General features: G+C 39.8%; 1 protein-coding gene across 2 annotated transcripts in view; it reads left to right on the top strand.

The window, feature by feature from the left end:
* The window catches only part of GRIPAP1 (GRIP1 associated protein 1), a 75,672-nt gene that overhangs the window by 18,776 nt on the left and 36,137 nt on the right, over positions 1 to 20,759 (top strand). The window contains exons 13-19 of one of the 2 annotated variants that reach the window (XM_081939245.1): positions 8,914 to 9,006; positions 11,136 to 11,270; positions 12,026 to 12,121; positions 13,081 to 13,293; positions 13,719 to 13,832; positions 14,024 to 14,101; positions 19,155 to 19,250. In XM_081939245.1, the coding sequence (XP_081795371.1) occupies positions 8,914 to 9,006; positions 11,136 to 11,270; positions 12,026 to 12,121; positions 13,081 to 13,293; positions 13,719 to 13,832; positions 14,024 to 14,101; positions 19,155 to 19,250 (825 nt within the window). The remainder of the gene's footprint in view (positions 1 to 8,913; positions 9,007 to 11,135; positions 11,271 to 12,025; positions 12,122 to 13,080; positions 13,294 to 13,718; positions 13,833 to 14,023; positions 14,102 to 19,154; positions 19,251 to 20,759) is intronic. The other variant, XM_081939246.1, reaches the window with a different exon arrangement.

The following is a 20,759-nucleotide window of genomic DNA, read 5'->3' as shown; positions in this document are numbered from 1 at the left end:
TGCTTTATCTCTCAGCTAGACTTCTCTCCTTTATTTTACATAGGGCTGCCCTGGGAAGTGATTCTGAAGTGCCTTCTTGCTTTCTAGTATTAGCCAGTTCAGAGGATAACTCCTATTTGAGTTACCCCGGTTGCTGTGGGCTTCTGGCCCAATTCAGAGCGCTGATGATCATATATAAGCTCTGTACACTTGAACTCTTGCTACTTCTGGGCTCCTTTCCTCCAGGTAGAATCTGGGTGAAGTAGACAGAGGATGCTTCAAGTGCTCACCCCACAGGAGATGGGGGGAGGACGGGGGCAGGGATTGCTTGCTGGCATTCAAAATCACCGTAGTGATTTCATGTTATGTACTATCTTATGGCTGTTTTTAGACCGTGCACTCCAAGACATGTGGTGATAAGTCACATATAAGGATGTGGGTGATAAATAAATAAAACAAGCCATATGGCTGACTGGCAAATGGGTTGGCTAGCTGCAATATTGATACAACCTGCCCCTATTTGTTCACAGAGTCACTTCAGTAGAGATTCATCTGTTTTTTTTGGCACTGTGATCTTACTTTCCATCAAATTATTTGCCTGCTATTCTTTCCATTTAATTTAATAAGTTGCACATTGGCATTCTGTTCCTATTCTTGCCATACTCTTATGTGTGGGTGTGTGAATTATGTTGATCCAGTATGATTTTATATCTGTCTGTCTGTCCTAAGTATATCTTTGAATGCAGAGCATGCAATGTCTCCTTGGTACTTTATAAAAGAAATCTTGATTTGCTGATGGGGATGGGGTTATCTTTCTCTAGATACTTCCTTGTCGGTAAATCCAACTGAACCTAATAAAACCTATTGAATAGTTAAATATGAAATTACATTGTAATGTTTCTCTATGTATGGAAGTCAACAGCTAAAAAAATAGAAACTTGGGACTTAAAATATGAACATTATTAATGCCAATTGTTGAAGTAATGCTCCAAAAGAATTAAATATAATTAATGGAAAGTTGCTGTAAAGCTACTCCTTCTTCATCTCAAGGAGACTGTTGTATCACCGCCCTGTGAGTCTCAGTGGGGAGGGGAGACTGATACTGTATCCAATTGGTTTATATCATTCACTTGTCCCATATTGAAAATGATGCAATTTCAGACAAGGCCATGTATTGCTTTATCGAATGAACTCCTCTTAGCTGTCCTTTCTTCATTTGAATCATGCCTTGTGTTCAGTCATAAGCATATATAAATGTAAAATTGTGCTAATGTGCTAAAATGTCAGAAGATTGTAGAAGGCAGTTATCTGCTATGAACCTGAATTCACATATTTTCCCCCCAACACAAAGTTTGTTCTCCTGCAATGTGTTTCTAGGATGCTCCCTGTAAGAGAATCAGAACTGAAAGGTCTTTGTGGATGATTCTCTTGTATGTGTCTTGGTTGAATATAAATTGCATGTGTAGTTAACAGTTGTACATTGTGATATTGTCTGAGTTTATACATGGCAATGAGATTACAATCAACCAGCATCTATTTTAGCTATTGCAATGTCATTGGGACTGATTGTTCTTTATTTTGTTTAACATTGAATATGTTATCGTGGAAACTTTACTATAATATTTGAGTTACATTGTTTACCATAGAAATTTTAATCATTGTTCTTATGTAAACTGATGTGAGAATGGGCATCATATTTGTATGCTGATGGATAGATTCAGCAGCATACAAATCGGATAAATCCATTATTGCAGAATCAGTAGCAGAGCTGAGCAGCGAACCATCCGACAGGCTGCAAAACACAGGAAAAATATATAATGCTGTTATGTAGTTAAGAAGCAAAGTGAAGCTAGTGTAGCAATTAATGAGAGTTGTTATCTGAACAGATCCCAGCTCCCTAGAATTTAAAGCACAGTATTGACATATATGTAGGTTCTGCTTGCTGTATATATATTCTGTCAGCACAAGAAGAAACTAATTCCAGTATAAAGAGTTGAGAGAGCGGAGAAGCCAAATTTATTGTTGTACTGAGTTGAAGTGTAACAATATACTTGTATAATCCCTCATTTTTGGCCTTGGTTGAGTGATGGGAGAATAGTCCAAATAATCTGGAGAGCACTGCTAGTACCTCCCCTTTTAATGAAATGATTCCCATGATATATGGGAATAACTTTCATTCGATGGACTAAATTTTTTATAGTACAAGATTCTCCATTCATAATCTCTTTCTTTTTTTTTTTCCAAATGGAGTCATTCTTGATGTCTCTGAATGAAAAGGGGAAGTAATTTCAGATTTTGAGGTTATGCTGGTAGGGAAAGAAGTGTTTCTTATCTCAAAGGTTGTAGAGAAGAATTAAACTCTGATTTTCTCCACTCTCAACCTATGGCAAATAAAAACAATTAAAATCAATCCAATTGGCTTAAATCTTTTGGAAAAAGTCGGCATTAGGAAAACGCCACTGCTCTGCTCAAATAGAAGGATGGAAAGAGATAGGAGAGAGAGAGATGTATGCAAAACCATCTGTATTTTTAAAAGAATTTTGATATGCATTCTCTCTCTCTCGTATGTTTCCTTTGTCAGTATTAATTTCATATACCAAATTCACATTGTAAGTGTCTCCAGAGATTCATTCAACATGTTTTCCATGTAGATTTGGAGACCATGCTATTTTGAGAATGTTGTAGCAGAATCTTTATTTCTTTTACACAACTTGCTACCTTAGGTTTAATTTCATCCAAGGAGCAGACGATGTAAAATGTTGAATTTCCTATGTAAAAGTATATGTATTGGATAAGCTCTTTCTTTTTGAAAATAGACAGTTCAGACCTCTTATTTAATCCAGATGCTATTTAATATGAAATAGTCTTAATATTTATTTGTTTTCCTTTCCATTTTGCTCTTCAATTTCTTGAGAAATGTTACGATGTTCTCCTTTTGTTCCTCCTCTCCCCAATATTTCTTAAGCAATGCTTCAGGCTTATTCCTTACTATAAAAATGATTCCCATTGATTTTTGATTTAATATTTGATCAACAAAGACCTAGTTGCAACTTTTTGTTCTGAAAGGTAATTTATCTCTGGTGAATGGACCATGTAGCTCCGAGGGATTTTCATATGTCAAGAGTTCATCAATTTTATTTTAATCATGAGATACAGTACGTACATTCCTAAGAGTGTTACTGTGATTACCTGATTTTGTAACTAGAAATAGGACTGCAAACGTCAACTAAAATCTCAAAAAAATGAAATTTTAAAATCTTTTTGGTGGTTCGCATGTATTTGGACTATCAGTTAGTGACTTTTGTTCAGAACTATCCATTTTTTCTCCTTCTGTCTTTTCAGCACTGCCAAAGCTAGAAATTAGAGCAAAATACATCCTTAGCATCCTCATTTGAAGCCAGCTCTTATCTTGATATATGCTTGGATATACTCTAAATATTTTATTCCCCATCACAAAATAAACTGTAACTTAATTGCCTTGAATTTCAGATAATTCATCCAAGTCCATAGTACTTAAGTCCAGTTTCTCATCTTAAAGCAGAAATGGGGGAATATTTGAATTTTTGAGGGTTGTACCTTTTCCTCAGAATCTTCCAATCTTAGGGAAACGGTGGTGTCATGATGCAATCAACATAGGTGAGGCTATTTTTTTTTCCAGGGGATGTTAAGGATACAGTTGTGGTCGTAAGTTGAGGACTTCCAGTACAGTCAGTGGTTTTTTGCAGGTTTGAACCCCGAGCGACAATGGGATTAGCCATCTTGCTTACAATTGCAGCAGAAACTTTTAAAGGACGCCAAATTTGCAAACCACATTTTCTAATCACTTTTGGAAATTGATCATTAACAATTTATAAGCTATTAGAGATCTTTGAAATAACAAGTTTGAAAATGACAGATCCTGAGCTGAAGATAATTTAATCATAATGTTAAGAATTAAAGAATCTTTGCTGTTTCTTTATTCTATTTCTACTTTTCTTTTCTTTTTCTTTTCTTTTTCCTTGCACTCTATTTTATTCTCTTTTCTTTCCTTAAGTTCAGATTGTATTAGATTTTACTATTCCAATAAACGTTCTTCATAAAAATTATATATCTATGTGTGTATGTAGGACGGAGATGACCCCCAGCCCGCCCCCAATATACCACCAAAATTCAGTGTGCCCCTGGATTGTTGGGGCGAAAGGTTGGCTCCTGATTTCAAGTATAATTCAAGTTCTAGTTGAAAGCCATATTCTTTGATTCCCTTTTAAAGATTCACATGTTGCCTAAGTCTATGCTGTTTCTTTGGGCACAGTTACACTTAACTTTATCCTCACAATGAGTTGCTATGGGAAACCAGTTGGAAGATGTTGCCAGTGATACTTTTTTGGGGGTCTTACATCTTCTTTGCCATGTGCTTTGGTACGCAAATGGGATTTCATAGACTGGCTGTGGCTTCTTCCAATTCGGTATTGGGTAAAAATTATTTTACCTCTTTGTTTATTCTTTCCCTAAGCCATTTCATCTTGGATGATATAAAGAAACAGTTTTGTGTTTTATGCCATTGTGATGGAAGTGCTGTTCTACTTCAACTGAAGTAAGCGGTATTCCATTTTACACTATTATTTTTTAAGTTAACACTTTTGTGGGGAAAAAATACATAGCAGCCATGAATTGGATATTTCATCTATCGTTATTCTATCAGAAAATAATTCTTCAGGCTATAGCACCATTGACATTTCCAGTTTGATTATTCAAAGTTCCCTTAATTTTAAAGCAAAATTATCTCATGGATGTCTTTGGGAGTCCCTATTGAAATTAACAATAACAACAACAACAACAACAACAACAACAACAATAATAATAATAATAATAATAATAATAATAATAATAATAATAATAATAATAATGTCTAGTTGCCTCTTGAAAAAGCTCTTTTGGGACATGATGCTCATGTGTGGTTAAATCCCTCTTTGCCATTTATTCCTTATTGATAACATAATTATTTTTTAAGTTATAAATAAAGCTAAACATCAGAATTTCTGACTTACTTAGTTCAGGATCATAATCAGATACATTACCAAGAGTTTTATTCCTTCTGAATCCTTCTCTTTCCACTTCTTTCTTTTGCACCTTTGTTCTTCATGTTTGGCTCCATTTCTAGTATTTTCTCACTGGTCCAAACTTCTAATTCAAAAACATATTCATTCTGTAGTATACACTTCTGGCCAAGATGGACTGTCAGTCCCAATTCAGTGCATTCATATTAGTTTAATTTTCCAAATATACATAGTAATGAAAACAGCATTATTGATGAAAAATGGATGTATCGTTAGATAGAGAATTTCATTGTTTTCAGAAATATCAGATTTTTAGGAAAAGGAACAGAAAATATAATCAGGATGGTGTAATTAAAAAGACTAGACTAGTCTCCAGGTGAAACTCGAAAAATTAGAATATCGTGCAAAAGTTCATTTATTTCAGTAATGCAACTTAAAAGGTGAAACTAATATATGAGATAAGACGCATTACATGCAAAGCAAGATAGTTCAAGCCGTGATTTGTCATAATTGTGATGATTATGGCTTACAGCTCATGAAAACCCCAAATCCACCATCTCAGAAAATTAGAATATTACATGCAATCAATAAAACAAGGATTGTACATAGAACAATATCGGACCTCTGAAAAGTATAAGCATGCATATGTACTCAGTACTTGGTTTGGGCCCCTTTTGCAGCAATTACTGCCTCAATGTGGCGTGGCATGGAAGCTATCAGCCTGTGGCACTGCTGAGGTGTTATGGAAGACCAGGATGCTTCAATAACAGCCTTCAGCTCTTCTGCATTGTTCGGTCTCATGTCTCTCATCTTTCTCTTGGCAATGCCCCATAGATTCTCTATGGGGTTCAGGTCAGGTGAGTTTGCTGGCCAATCAAGCACAGTAATCCCACGGTCATTGAACCAGGTTTTGGTGCTTTTGGCAGTGTGGGCAGGTGCCAAGTCCTGCTGGAAAATGAAGTCAGCATCTCCATAAAGCTCGTCTGCGGAAGGAAGGATGAAGTGCTCCAAAATCTCCTGGTAGACGGCTGCGTTGACCCTGGACTTAATGAAGCACAGTGGACCAACAGCAGCAGATGACATGGCTCCCCAAATCAACACAGGCTGTGGAAACTTCACACTGGACTTCAAGCATCTTGCAGTGTGTGCCTCTCCATTCTTCCTCCATACTCTGGGTCCTTTGTTTCCAAATGAGATGCAAAAGTTGATCTCATCAGAAAAGAGGATTTTGGACCACTGAGCAACAGACCAGGTCTGTTTTTCTTTAGCCCAGGTAAAGCCCGGGTGAAAGTCCCCAACATTTTTGAATGGCCTTTTCCTGACAATCCTCTCCAGGCTGCCGTCATCCCTGCTGCTTGTGCACCTTTTTCTTCCACACAACTTTCTATTAATGTACTTTGATACAGCACTTTGGGGACATCCAATTTATTTTGCAATTACCTTTTGAGGCTTTCCCTCCTTTCACCTTTTAAGTTGCATTACTGAAATAAAAACTTTTGCATGATATTCTAATTTTTCGAGTTTCACCTGTAGACTAGACTAGACTAGACTAGAATTCTTTATTGGCCAAGTGTGATTGGACACAGAAGGAATTTGTCTTTGGTGCATATACTCTCAGTGTACATAAAAAGACAAGATACATTCGTCAAGTTAATAAGGTACAGCACTTAATGATAGTCATAGGGTACAAATAAGCTGTCAGGAAACAATATCAATATAAATTGTACTAGCAACAAAGTTACAGTCCTGCAGTCATAAGTGGGAGGAATAAGCAGAGCTATAACGTCTCACACCACACTGGTTGTGCTTCCTACAACCACTCCTATGCTCGTTCTTATCACTTTATGTATCAGGATCAGAAATTAGAGTTGTATCCTTGTTTCAATTGTTGTATGCTATCTAGTAATGATTTATTCAAAAAAGTGAGGGGAAAATATATACAGTGAATCTGTTCATTAGACTACCTAATTACCACATTTTTGTAGGAAAAGAGGCTGTTTCTTAAATTTTCAGTTTGTGCTTTTTGTTATTGTGCATTGATTTCTAAAATCCCTAAAAGATTTCTTTTCCTAAAAGTTGATTTTCACATCCTGTCTGTTTTAAGTTATATTTACGTGCATTCTAAACTTTTATTTTTTTAGTCAAGAGATGAACTTGACATTTTGGAAAGACTATGCAATACTTCAGCAAATCCCTAGGCTGATTCTTTTGGCGTATGTACCTCAGCCGTTGATATTGTCATGGGAGTCACTGATCCTGGGCCTTCTCTAACCACTAGGCATCTCCATGTTTGGGATTTTTCAGCATATGCTTCTCGAACACTTTTCCAACCCACATTTCACCATGTTAAAAGATTTTACTCTTTTTAATAAACAAAAGCTGCGTTTACTGTATATCATTGCTTATACAGGCCATGACCATCCTGGTTGTGAAACTCAAAGCATTAGACAACTGTTAAATCTTGTCATGAGCATCTTGTGGGCTTGATTTCCCAGCCCTGAATTAAGACTTCTGTAAGAGAGATTTTGATTCATACCAGGAGTCAATCTAATTGCTAACTTAAGAAAAGACAAATAGGTTTGACTGGCCTCCCTATCAGATTAGCATCTGGAACTGTCCTGGTTTCTCTAGTGGCACAGCAAGTGCTAAACAATGTTTGGGGGACAAGGGACAAAACTGAGGGTAGTGATCTAAAGTGGGCAGGTTACTATTACACCTATGGATGTGACTAGTTTCCACACCCCACTCTGGTTCTTGAATTGGATTTGGGGATTTTCTTCAAGTCTGTTAAAACTCTGTTAGCATATTTAGCTCCTTTGATTATGATTTGTCTACTTCATAATGGTGGAACAAACTGGTTCTTAGCAAGTGTGGTCTGAAATGTGAGTGTGTGGAATATTTGAGGGAATAAAAATGTGCAGAAAATATAGAGAAAACGGTCGTGCCGGAGGAAAGTAATGTGTACTTAAAATGACATTGTTTGTTAAACTGTAACATACAGAGCTCCTAACATTAACTGCCTGTCAATCACAGCCCTTGGTTCTACTTTGTTCTTGGCTTGAGCACCAGCACCAGAGTTAATTACTCTTTATACTTTGTACGTCTGACTAAGCTTGACTAAGAGCCCCTTATTTAATAGTACAATACTTTAATATTCAGGCCCACTGCAATTTAACATTGCTTTAGAAATTACAGACAAGGAGGGTCAATTTTTGGGTGGAAGGCCTAATGAAGGTCCAACAGTTTATCTAAATATTTTCTGGAAATATTTTTCCTTCAAATACAGTAATTTACAGCTGAAATGGTTGCATACATTGCTTCACTCGTAATGTACAGTAGGTTGTTGGCTAAATTCGGGGTGTCTCCCCTTATTTGTTTGAAGGGGGGTGTTTCTACCCAGGCGACCTGTCCTGATACATCATAGCTCTTACCATTAGGAGCGTAACACTGAAATTATTCTCTTCCTTTCTATTTAATTCTCCAATTTCTTCTCTTAGATTCCTGTCCTCCCATGGACCTTCCCCTGCTCTTAATTTGCTTTCTTTATTTTAACCTTCTTCTTCTCTCAAACAGGTTTGGTGATTATGCTGAGTCACTAATAATTGTGTCTTGTCATTGTAAGTGTAAATGAAATGAAATGTGGTTCGTTTCGCTAATTGTTTTATTTTCACACCAATTGATGCGTCTCTTTTTAAAATTTGGTTTCCAAGCTTGCTTTCTCTAAGAGCAAAATAAAAACCAATCACAACCCTTGCCCAAGACTGCTAGTTCCATGTTTTGCGCTATTTTTAATCTTTATTTTCTCCTCCCCTCCTGCTTTTGCTCTCCCCTCCCGCCTCTCATTCTTTCTTTCCTTCTTTCCTTTCTGTTGCCCATCCTGTCCTTCATGGGCCCTCAGGTTGCGTGCCAAAGCGCGGAGAGCCAGGAACAGGTTGAGGCCATTCTGTCTGAAAACGATGCTCTGAGAACCAACCTTGCAGCCTTAGAACAGGTACCAGGTTCTGCCTTCTGAGCCAAGTGGTCAGGGGGATGTAGAAGGTGGTGGTGAGGGTGATGAAATTGAAAGCTGTGAATATTCATTTTTACAAGGGGGGAGGGTTATGTATACTATTTTTACAGCATAAGGGAGACTAAATGACCAGCAACAATGCGGTGTGAAGAATTCCTATTTTATTTATTGCATTTACATTCCTCCCTTCATCCAGTATGCTGTGTGTGTGAGATGTGCATGGATTTTCAACATTTCCTGTTAAGAATAGACAGGTTCCAAATTATCTTCCAAGTTTCATGGATAACTGGGAATTCGAATGTTGGCATCTCCAAGCCTTGTCTCGTATTTTAACTCTACAGTATATCACACTGACTCTGGTTCAAGGAATTTATTCACCTCACTTCATCAGTGTACAACCACAGTGAGTCTCTTTAGCAAGGATAAGCAGCTATTTAAGCCCAGGAACATGTATCTCTTTTGAGTGGCTAAGAGTTGCAATGAAAGTGACAATAACACAACTCAGGACTGAGTCATAGAAAGATTTGGGACCCAGATTTCTTTTTTCTAGGCTATGGAAGAGGAGTTGTTGTTTTTAAAAAAACCAACCAACCAAACAAACAAACTAGGTTAGGCCTATATGAAGCCTGCAAATTTTACTTGTTTTGTGCCTTTAAACAAAAGGAATTTTCAAAATAAGAAGCATCTAAGTGTTTGAGGGGAAAGTGAGTTGTGTTGTCCTGCTGTGAAGTGGCCTGTGTCACCTTAGGAGAAAGTAAGTGAGATTGCATTGTAATTGTCTCTTGTTCTCTCTCTGTGTTGTGTGCGTCTATCCTTGGGGATTAGGAGCTATGATGATAAGTAAGATGAAAATATCACAGATGCTAGATTTGTCATTCATGACAGGACAAGATTCCTTTTTCCTAGCTTAAGACATGGATAGATTGTGCCAACAATCACATCTGCTGTATGAAAACCTGCCATTATTGGCACATTACCTTAGACCTGACACTTCTTCCAGCACTTTGAGCCTTCCGAAACTCTAGATGTTAGTTGGAAATCATGGGAGTTGTACTCCTGCCACATCTGGAAAGCTGTAGATTGGACAAGGCTGGTTTAAGAGAATGTGGAGAAAAGGTTGTTAGAATATTGTATGATGCTATTGCACAAATGAAAGTGACCTGTATTTAAGCACCTTTTGGGTAATAATGACATTTTAAAGAAAAATGGGCATAAAATCCTTGGAATCTATGATATTGCAAGAACTACACTATATTTCCTGCTTAAAAGTACTACAAACCTCTTTAAGAACTTTTTCTTTTCGATAGGCCAAAAGCTAAGAGCAATTTCTGATTAGCTAAGTTTTAGATTTTAAAGGCAAGTTATACATGATAACACAATTATAAAATCTATAAATTACCTTTTTAAAATGAAACCTGGTTAGTCAGAAATCACTCGGTATTTCTTAATATTTTGATAATCCTATGCAAAACCGATAAAAATGTGCTGGTGCTAAGAATTCTTATTCAACTGCAAATTAGCATAATTTATATACATTCCATAGTGCCTCATTCTGGAATGTAGACTAAGTAAAAGAAATATGAAAAAAAGTGAAAAAGTCACGCTAAATTTGCACTTCAAAAATATTTAAACATAACAATCCTGTCCAAGATTAGGAGACTAGGAGTCAGTGGCAAAACCATGCAGTTTCTCATTTCATTTTATTGTTCTGTTGTTAAGAAATATCTGTGCACCCATTATAATTAATCATAATAATTCCTATTGCCAGTGGAATTTGAAGCTGGTTTGTAAACTTCAATTAAGTGTGAAGTCAGATGATTGCCTGCAACGGGTAACATCAAAGAAGCACCCTTCATTTTTACACGTACAGTGAATTAAAAATATTCTTGTGAAATTAAATAAAATGCATGAAAGCTCAGTGGTGTGTGGAAATGTGCTTGGGTAGGAAGGAAGGGGGAAATCTATGGTTGTAGTTCTTTTTTAAGGAAAAGGAGAATCCATAGGGTTGCCAGGGGTGCTCTTTGGAGGGTAGGTCATAGCGCCATGTGATTTTCTGAAAGGTCTGTAAACTTTGTCCTCCCTCTCTTGTCCTGCGGCATTCTTGCCTGTAGATCCAGACATCTAAGACTCAAGAAATGAATCTGATGCGAGAACAGGTGGCAGCATTGGGAGATGAGCTGCAGCAGCGTCAGAATGAGAAGGAGGCATTGGCTGCCCAGTGGGATGACTTCAACACACAATTGCAGGTGGGCCAAGGCATTCGGCCCATACAGGCACTGTGGCCCAAGCATCATGCTGCAGCTTACATGGCCCAGCCAGCTATTTGCATATTCTGTATTTCCTTCCTTCTATCACCCTTGAGCACAATATGCAAAATGCCCCATTCTGAACCTTTATGGCACAGAGAAAAAGAAGCAGTAAGAAGTTAAATATATATGGCGTGAGAGGACTGTTTTGCTACCTCTCATGCCCTTTTGCCTGGGATCTCATTTTTTACACTCGCCTTCTGATTGTTTGATCCCTTCACTGATCTCTTTCTCCTACTCCTGTTAGCCTTCCAACTGCTACCTGAATTCTGGCCCCCATTTTGGTGTGTTAGCAAAATACTTCCCAATATCCCACATAGTTTCATTTCAAATGACTGGTATTTTAATCCTGAACCTTATTTTAAATTTGTCAGTGTGAAAGGAGGCTAGGTAATTCGCCCGACAAATTCCCAAGCTGAAAAAGTTTTCACTCTTACTTTCAAGGGCTTAGCCTAGGTGTAGAATTGAAGTGGGATGCTCAAAGTGTTTTATGTAGCTGGCTACTATCATCCTTTTGATAGTCCAGTAATATGGAACCAGGCCAGGGCTGTTTTGCGGGGGATCTTCTTTGTTTATTGGTGTCATTGTCTTCTGTCAAAGGCAGTGTACCGCCTCTGACAAAACCCTGGTGCCGATAAAACAGAAGGGATGTCTTAGAAGATAGCATTTTTCATTATCTTCACCTTTTATTGTAGGAGTCACTCCGGGGCAATACTCGTCTTATGGAGCAACTTCAAGAACTCAGGCAGGAAAAGGAGAGATTATTACAAGAGCTTGACGAAGTACGGAAGGTAAGCTAGAGTGGAGTTATACATTGTGGCTCATTCAGACAACTTCAATCATGGCATGATGCTCGTATAGGAGCAGGAGAATTGCCATCCCATGGCCTGCTTCTTTCTCCCTTTCTGCATCGAGGTTTCTAAACTGATCCCATTTTGTCTTCAAAGCACACTACCGTTTGGCAAAAAATCCCTTAAATCAGGATGTCAAGAAAGAGTTGATGAGTTTCTATTCTGAATGAACTATGATTCAGTATGAAGTTTATGAAATTTGGTGCAAAATAGAATAGAGGAAAGGACAAGGGGGAATGGGATAAGGACATTGGAGGAAGAATAGTAGCTAAGGGAACATTGCAAGATGTTAAAACGGTAAAGGTAAAAGTTTCCCTCGCACACATATGCTAGTCGTTCACGACTCTAGGGGGCAGTGCTCATCTCCGTTTCAAAGCCGAAGCACTGTCCAAAGACATTCTCCATGGTCATGTGGCTGCCCGGACTAAATGCTGAAGGCTCACAGAACACTATTACCTTCACACCAAAGGTGGTCCCTATTTTTCTACTTGCGTTTTTATGTGCTTTCGAACTGCTAGGTTGGCAGAGGCTGGGACAAGTAACGGGAGCTCACTCCATTACATGGCGCTAGGGATTCGAAGCGCCGAGCTGCCGACCTTTCTGAGCGACAAGCTCAGCATCTTACCCACTGAGCTACCATGTCCCTGTTAAAATGGCATTCTGCTGGCTAAGAAAGCTGTTCCATTTTTACCTGATTTCCTGACTTTCTCCAGAAAGAGCCCATAGACTTTTTAAATTTCTCAGTGCAACTCTGAAGACCAGAAATTAGTGCTTAGTCTTTTTAAAGGAGCCCAGGATTTTGGTCTCAAAATGCAAACTTTTTAAATAGGCAAACTTCCTGGTTGTCGAAGTATTGGAAGTGGGATATAGGGCTGAGCTGTGCCTTCTGCTTTCCACAGACAGCGGAGAAACGCAAGGCCATGCTGGATGAGATGGCCATTGAGACCCAGCAAGAAAAGGGACGCCACAAGGAAGAGCTCGGTAACCTCCGCCTGCAGCACGAGAAAGAGATGCTGGCTGTGAGGGCACGCTACGAGCGGGAGCTGCGGGAGCTGCATGAGCACAAGAAACGGCAGGAGGACGAGCTGCGTGGCCAGCTCAAGGAGGAGAAGGTACCAGGGCCACATTCAAGGTTTAAGGGTCAGAAATTTGGTCTGTCTTCCTCAGGAACGTTGAGCATTTCAAGACACATCCTCTACGGGAGGAAGAACTCCCTAACTTTATGAGAAGGAGCAAGCAGCAAAGGTTGCCTAAAATTGATCAGTTATGAATTCTAGATAAGCTGCTGCCTAGGTTATGATTGTTAACATGCACATTTACATTGGGGCCAAGAAATGAAATCACTGCTAAGATTTTGCTAGGAAGAACCCTCAAGGGAGCTTTGGCTCTCACACTAAAAGAGTGAAACTTTGTTATGTCGCGTCGCCCCCCCACCCCCCACCCCCTCTCGGCCTGGAGACAAAGGACATTCTAGGTGTCTTTAATTTCCTCTGCTTTGGGGATTGTCTGCAGTCTTTTCCTTCCTCTTCTTCATTAGGCTCGTAGTCAAGAACTGGAATCCATGCAACAAACTGTGGAAGAGTTACGGCTCCAGATCCAATCCATGGATGGCACCAAGGGCTGGTTCGAGCGGCGGCTTAAAGAGGCAGAGGTACTGATTTGGAAGAGAAAAGGAGTAGCAATTCCTTTCCAGTTGTAGAAATCTAGTTTTTGTGTGTCTATTGATTCAACTTTACATCTCAGTAGTGGGACATAAATTAGAAGTGGCATTCTCTGGAATAGGCCTGTCAGGTTCCCTTTCTAGCTTTTTATTGAGCCTCTGATTTTCTTCCTCCTCCCCAGGAGTCGATAGAGAAGCACCAGCAGGAACACATGGAAGCCCTGAGAATCTGTAAAGAGCAGCATGCAGCTGATTTACAGGTATTGGGGGCTGAGAATTGCCTGTTTCTCTCCAGGTATGAGAAATGACAGATATTTATTTCCTTTAAGACCATACCTAGAGTACTGCATCTAGTTTTGGTCGCTACACTATAAAAAAAGATGTTGAGACTCTAGAAAGAATGCAGAGAAGAGCAACCAAAGTTGATTAGGGGACTGGAGGCTAAAACATACGATGAATGGTTGCAGGAACTGGGCGTGGCTAGTCTAGTGAAGAGAAGGACCACGGGAGACATGATAGCAGTGTTCCAATATTTGAGGGGCTGCCGCAGTGAGGAGGGGGGTTGAGCTATTTTCCAAAGCACCTGAAGGCCAGACAAGAAATAATGGATGGAAACTGAACAAGGAGACATTCAACCTGGAAATAAGGAGAAATTTTCTGGCAGTGAGAGCAATAAACCAATGGAACAGCTTGCCTTCAGATATCGTGGGAGCTCCATCACTGGAAGCTTTCAAGAAGAGACTGGACTGCCATCTGTCAGAAATGGTGTAGGGTCTCCTGCTTGGGCGGGGGCTTGGACTAAAAGACCTACAAAGTCCCTTTCAACTCTGTTAATCTGTTAAATTTCCTTGTCTTAAATCTGTTAAGTTTCCTTCCATGCTGTCTGGCATAACACTGCCAAATTCCCAGTTAAGGAGTTTTGTCTGTTTCTGCCCTTTAGGTGTGACTTATTGCAGCCAATCGGTTGATCTGGGGCTGATGTGAAGAGCAGCCTGCTTTGATCTACAGTTGATTGGCTGCTAGGTCTAATGGATTTCTGGTCCTCTCTGGACATGGATAGTGTAGGACATGGCTGGGGGATCTGCAGCCCTCAGTGTTGGTGATCTTCACTTCCCAGCAATCTCAGCCAGTGAGACCGATGTGAGGGATTCTGGGAATTGCAATTCATACAATCCGGGGGGCCACAGGTTCTCCACACATACCAATTCTAAAAATTATGCCATGGAGCTTTTCTGAAATGCTCAAGAACCACTCTCTCATTAATGTGAATGAGTGATTTTTTCCCCTGAAATCTTTCTACCCTAGTTTTTATCAAATTGGATTCCTGACTGAGTTTACAACTGCAGTCAGAAAAATCTAAATTAAAAGAGCATATTAAAAAATTGGAACTAGTTCCATCATATGGCTTGAGTTTTAAATAAGAAGTTTTTTGCTTGGTGTCTGAGAGCACAAATTTAGATAGATTTTGTCGGGGGGAGAAATTCCATGGCTGGATGGATGTAGGGAGAAACGTTATCCTTGTCCTTGATATCAGTCTTTCCTTTGATTAAACAGTCACTGAGAGGAAGGCTGGAAAGTGGCAAACTGCTCAAGACTTTCCCAGTGAACACAAGTGCAAACATTTTGTCATTGAAATAAATAGGCAGGATGTGGGCATTTATCTGTTAATTGTATCTTATATTCCAACCTGGCTGAGGTTGGACTGCTCTGGGACTAGGCCTGAGCAAATGTCAGAAGGGTGAGGAAATGTCCATATTTAAAGTAAGATTTCTGTACTGGGAAATCTCTGGTAGATGCCCTGATCATCCTTGGAGAGGCAATTTCGTCTAGGGAAAAAAGCCTTCCGAGTTGCTACTCCCTGCTGTCTTCTCTTGTTCAAGCTTTTCAAATCAATAAAACAGCAAAGGTAACTATGTATATGCAGTTCTTCCAACTAGTCTTGTCTTTGCCTTTCTCTTTAATTAAAAAGTGGTATTCCCGAGGCAACTGGTAATAAATGCTCAAGTGCTTTTGAACTAATACTGAGGAGGAATTTTAATCTACTTTTTATTGGTGTTTGATTTGTATGTTCTATAGGGGAACGGGTAGGTAGGTTAATATCAGTCTTCCTCAGGCATGTTTAGTACTACTGTCCCTAGGATTCCCAGCCAGCACATAGCCTTTGGCAAAGGCAGTGAATCATCTATAATTTACCTTTATAAACTGCTTAGAGATGGCTGTAAATCCCTTAGATCAGTGGTGGGCAACCTTTTTTTTCAACTGAGCCAAATCTCGCCAAAACCACGATTGAAATTTACTTTGAGAGCCACATTTTTAAAACCGAAAATACATAGGATGGTACACTGTTTTTAGTTTCAATAAGTTTTTATTGAGAATATTCTGCATGCAAGTATCCACATAGGTTGGGAGGATACAAATAACACAACTAATAAAACAAAAACTTTAGAACGATATTGATAACGTTAAATTCCGTAAAATTTGCCTTACAATGTAGAGAAAATTACATCCTGACATTGACTGACAAAGTCACAACCACTAATGTGAACATTGGCCTTGCATTTCCTTGGATAGTTTGAGTAAGTCAGGTTTGTATGTTGTTGTTTTTAATTTCATCTCTCTCTCCCACTTTCTTTCTTTTTTTCCTTTTCTTTCTTTCTCTCTCTCTCTCTGGCTCTTTGTCTCTCCCTCCCTCCCTCCCCCATCTCTGTCACTCTGTGTGTGTGTGTGTCTGTCTGTCTCTCCTCACTCTGTGTGTGTGTGTGTGTCTGTCTCTGTCTCTCCCTCTGTCTCTCTCCCCTCCCTTCCTCTCTCTCTGTCACTCTGTGTATGTGGGTGTGTCTGTCTCTCACTCATTCACTTAATCACTCACTCTGTGTGTGTGTCTCTGTCTGTCTATCTGTCTCTCCCTCCCTCCCCCTCTCTGTCTCTCTCTGTCTGTGTGTGTGTGTGTGTCTGTCTGTCAGTCTCTCTCTGATTCCCTCCCTCACTCCCTCTCTCTGTTCCTCTCTCTGTCTGTCTTTCTCACTCACACACACACACACACACACACACACACACTGTGGTCACCTTGTTGAGTGTTCCAATCACATTTGAAACACTCAACAACTGGCCTGCATTTATGGTATTTTGCAGCATTCTGCAGTCATAGGACCAAAATTGGTTGTCACTCGCCCGGCTTTTGCAGAAGCTTCCCTCCGAAGCCCGAGAGGAGGGAGGGGAGCGGGCACCTGGCACACAGAAGAGCCGCATTAAAGGGTGTAAAGAGCCGCATGTGGCTCCCGAGCCGCGGGTTGCCCACCACTGCCTTAGATATAAGTCTAAGTGTTATTGTTAAGTATTATTATAATTTAAAGGGGACTTTGGAGCTTACCTTAAACTTGAATGTTACATTTGTGTAAACCATGGTGCTGATTCTCCTATCTCCCAGAACAAGCCTCATATTATCGGTCTTTTGGCTCCAGAAAGAGAGGTGCTACTTGACGAATTGAAATCTGTTTAGCTATTGTGAGTTTCCCCAATATGATCCCTGCACTTCTCCCCATGTTTATGGTGGCAAGGGGTGGAGATAGGAAAGGAACATAACCAGGACTGTTTTAATAAAAATCATACCATACTTACTAAACGTCCATCCTTAAAGAATCCCTGAAACTTCTTTAGATTATAAATGCAGGCTGTTGGCCTGAAAATATAGCTTGAAATGCCATGATCAGCAGCTCTAACAGTTCTTGCTGTGGAACCGAATGGGGTATTTGCAGCTAATGTGCAGAGCAGCAGAGCAGAGCCCTTGGAAAGGATAATTATTCAGATGGGTGGCTATAGAAATTGAATGAATGAATGAGCAAACAATATGTCAATCAGCCTTTCTCCTTCTTTACACTTTTCCAGTATTCTTCATTGCTGCCACTTGGGCTCCTTTCACATGTTAGCTGCTTTTTTTCCTGCAGTGATGAAGAGTAGCTACACAGTAGATTTCAGTCATGCATTTTGTGCTTTTCCCCTGAAAATGTCCTTTCTCAGCCACTGACATTTTCCATGTAAGAGCAGTAATATGGGATCCAGACCCCAATGCAGGAAGGATTCTTTTTGGATTGCTTGTTTTATTTTGTGAAGCTGTTCTTCCCTCCCTCCTTTACACCTGAGTGCATTTTAAAATGTTTATGAGTCAAGGTGCCCCACTGATATTTTGTTTGTTTGTTTGTTTGCAAGACAAGTTGCTGGCCTTTTGGCATGGCAGTCGTTGCATCCTCCATGCCTGCCACCCCTCATAATAAGCCTGCAAACATCATGGTCCTCCAAAATGTCACTGCTAAATATGCACCCCTCATTCATCATGATAGAAAGAATTCTATCGTTTGAGAAAAAGGGAGAAAAATGAAGGAAATGGTAATAAATAAAAAGTAATAAGTATTATCACATGAAGAAGAAACATGTTATAGGAATTTGTTCTATTGTGATACGTATATGTGTTGTGCTGCTGTAAAGGTGTTTTCCTTTTGAGCATTTGGTGGTTGGGCATTTGTGGCACATGTGCCTCTGCGAAAGCATGTGCCTGTGGTCAGTGGTATCCTTCCTGCATTGGGATCTGGATCCTTCATGGGTCCTTTTAAATGCTGTCCCCATTCCATCCAGGAATTGGTAACTCAAACTACCAGAGCAATCCTCACACATTTTGTGCTGTTAATAGGCCACTCAGGAATGACAAAAGATAAACACTGTCTATGTTAGGGTATATGACTGAGTTTTACAATGTAGTTAGATTATATGACTAAAGTAATTATAATATTAAGAGATTTGGCGTAAAAGTAAGAGAAGGAGTCTGAGGATTTGTGACAAGTAGAAAAAGTCATGATTTTAACTTTCCTGTGGCCTTTGGGTATTTGGGGAGGGGGGGGATGCAAAGGATTTTCTAGCTCCGGACCCGAGGCAACTGGATGGAGAAACAAACCCCCGGAAAGGAAACTCCACACGGAACACTTTCTCCCTCCCTCTCTCTCTCTTTCTTCCTTCCCTTCCTCTGATTGGCTGAGGGTGAACTGTCACTGAGCCCAAAAGCCCAGGGTGAACAGTGTTTCTCCCAAAAGCCCATGTGGAAGGGCCTGGGACTAAAGATGCTGGGTCCCATTGGCCAGCACGAAGAGCTAAGGTCCTAACAGCGGAGGCGAGATGGTAGAGATTAATGGCTGGGGGCGGAACCCTGGGGGCGAAAAAGAGGCGGCGAAGGGTAGGAGGAGAACAGTCACATTCCGCTCTTCCTATGCCTTTTATCTATCTTATCGTATCTCTCCTGCTCCAACTGGGTTGTTTCCTCTGCAGCTGAAAGACCAAGAGGTGGAGGCAACTAAGGAAAAACTGAGAGAGATTGAAAAAGCCAGGAATGAGCACATGGACACAGTCAACCGGCTGAAGCAGGTGTGTATGCCCAGAGCCTGCCAGCTTCCTGCAGGAACCGGTGCTTGGCAGGAAGCACTTCCTTCGACCATCTGTTCCCTCTCTTCCTGCCAGGACTTGCCCACCTGCTGAATTATGTCTCCTCCTCCAGTGCGGTTGCAGTACACTGGCATGGATAGACATATGGTGCTGCTGTCCCTCTCCAATTCATGTGTTCAAATTAAGGTTTTTGCAGTAGTTCCTGGAGAGATAAGAACACAGGCTTCCAAACAATGCCGCTCCTGGTTTGGCGAGAAGGAAACTGATGGCCGCTACCTCCGAGTGTAGAACTGCTCATCATATTCAGGAGAATGATTGAATCATAGAATGCAAGGATTGGAAAGAATCTTGGAGATCATCTAAACCAACCCTCCGCCTACTGCGGGAATTCACTATTGCAGCCGTGTCTATAATCAGGAAAAACTATTCAGGAATTCTCTTATCCCAGTTTTGACAACAGGATTATTGTCAGCCCTTCAAGGTAGGCCAGGTTAGGAAACAGACACCACAAGAAACACTAGAGCTCTCTTTATTATTATGGGCTAAAATAAAATCTTGAAAGCCCAATCACATTTCTCTTTCCTTCTGTTTTATGCCAAGGAAAATGAAATTGGGGCAATCTTTAGTTTCTTTCTCCACCAATCAAAGTTATTACAGACCTAAAGCTGAATATAAACAACAACAACAACAATAGGTTAGTTTTGTCACTTTGAATGTACACTAATCGGCATTCATTAAAATGAAATTTTGTTGCATACAGCTCTCAAAGGGTCACCACCTCCAATATACATGACATAAACATGACGAAATAGATAAATACAAAATTATGCATATACCCGCATATATTATATGACATAGAGAAACAACACAGTCTAGTTTGGATGAGAAATAGTACATTAAATAATTATATTAATAATACAGTAGAAATAACACATTCTTCTATATATGTCTATAATAGAAGAACAAGAAGTACATGTAGTCCTCAACTTACAACACTTCATTTAATGACCAAAGTTACAATGGCACTGAAAAAAATGACTGATCATTTTTCACACTGACGACCATTGCAGCGTCCTCATGGTTATGTGATCAAAATTCAGATGCTCGGCAAGTGGTTCATATTTATGACGATTACAGTGTCCTGGGGTCATGTGATCCCCTTTTGTGACCTTCTGACAAACAAAGTCAAGGGAGAAGCCAGGTTCACTTAACAACCGTGTTACTAACTTAACACCTGCAGTGATCCACTTAACAACTGTGGCAAGAAAAGTCGTAAAATGGGGCAAAACTCACTTAACCAATGTCTCACTTACCAACAGAAATTTGGGATCCACTGTGGTCATAAGCTGAGGAATACCTGTATAGTAAAATCTAAAAATAAGAACAGAGATACTAAAATAAATCCAAATAAAATACTATTATAACAAATTCCAAACTAATAATGGCAAAGGGTATCATAATAATTGAGAGAAGTTGTGCAGTTATTTATTT

Source organism: Natrix helvetica (assembly GCF_964273705.1).
Source record: "Natrix helvetica genome assembly, chromosome: 1".
In the NCBI taxonomy this organism is placed as follows: Eukaryota; Metazoa; Chordata; class Lepidosauria; order Squamata; family Natricidae; genus Natrix; species Natrix helvetica.
Note: the sequence above shows the minus strand (reverse complement) of the source record. Positions and strands in the feature narration are given on the sequence as shown.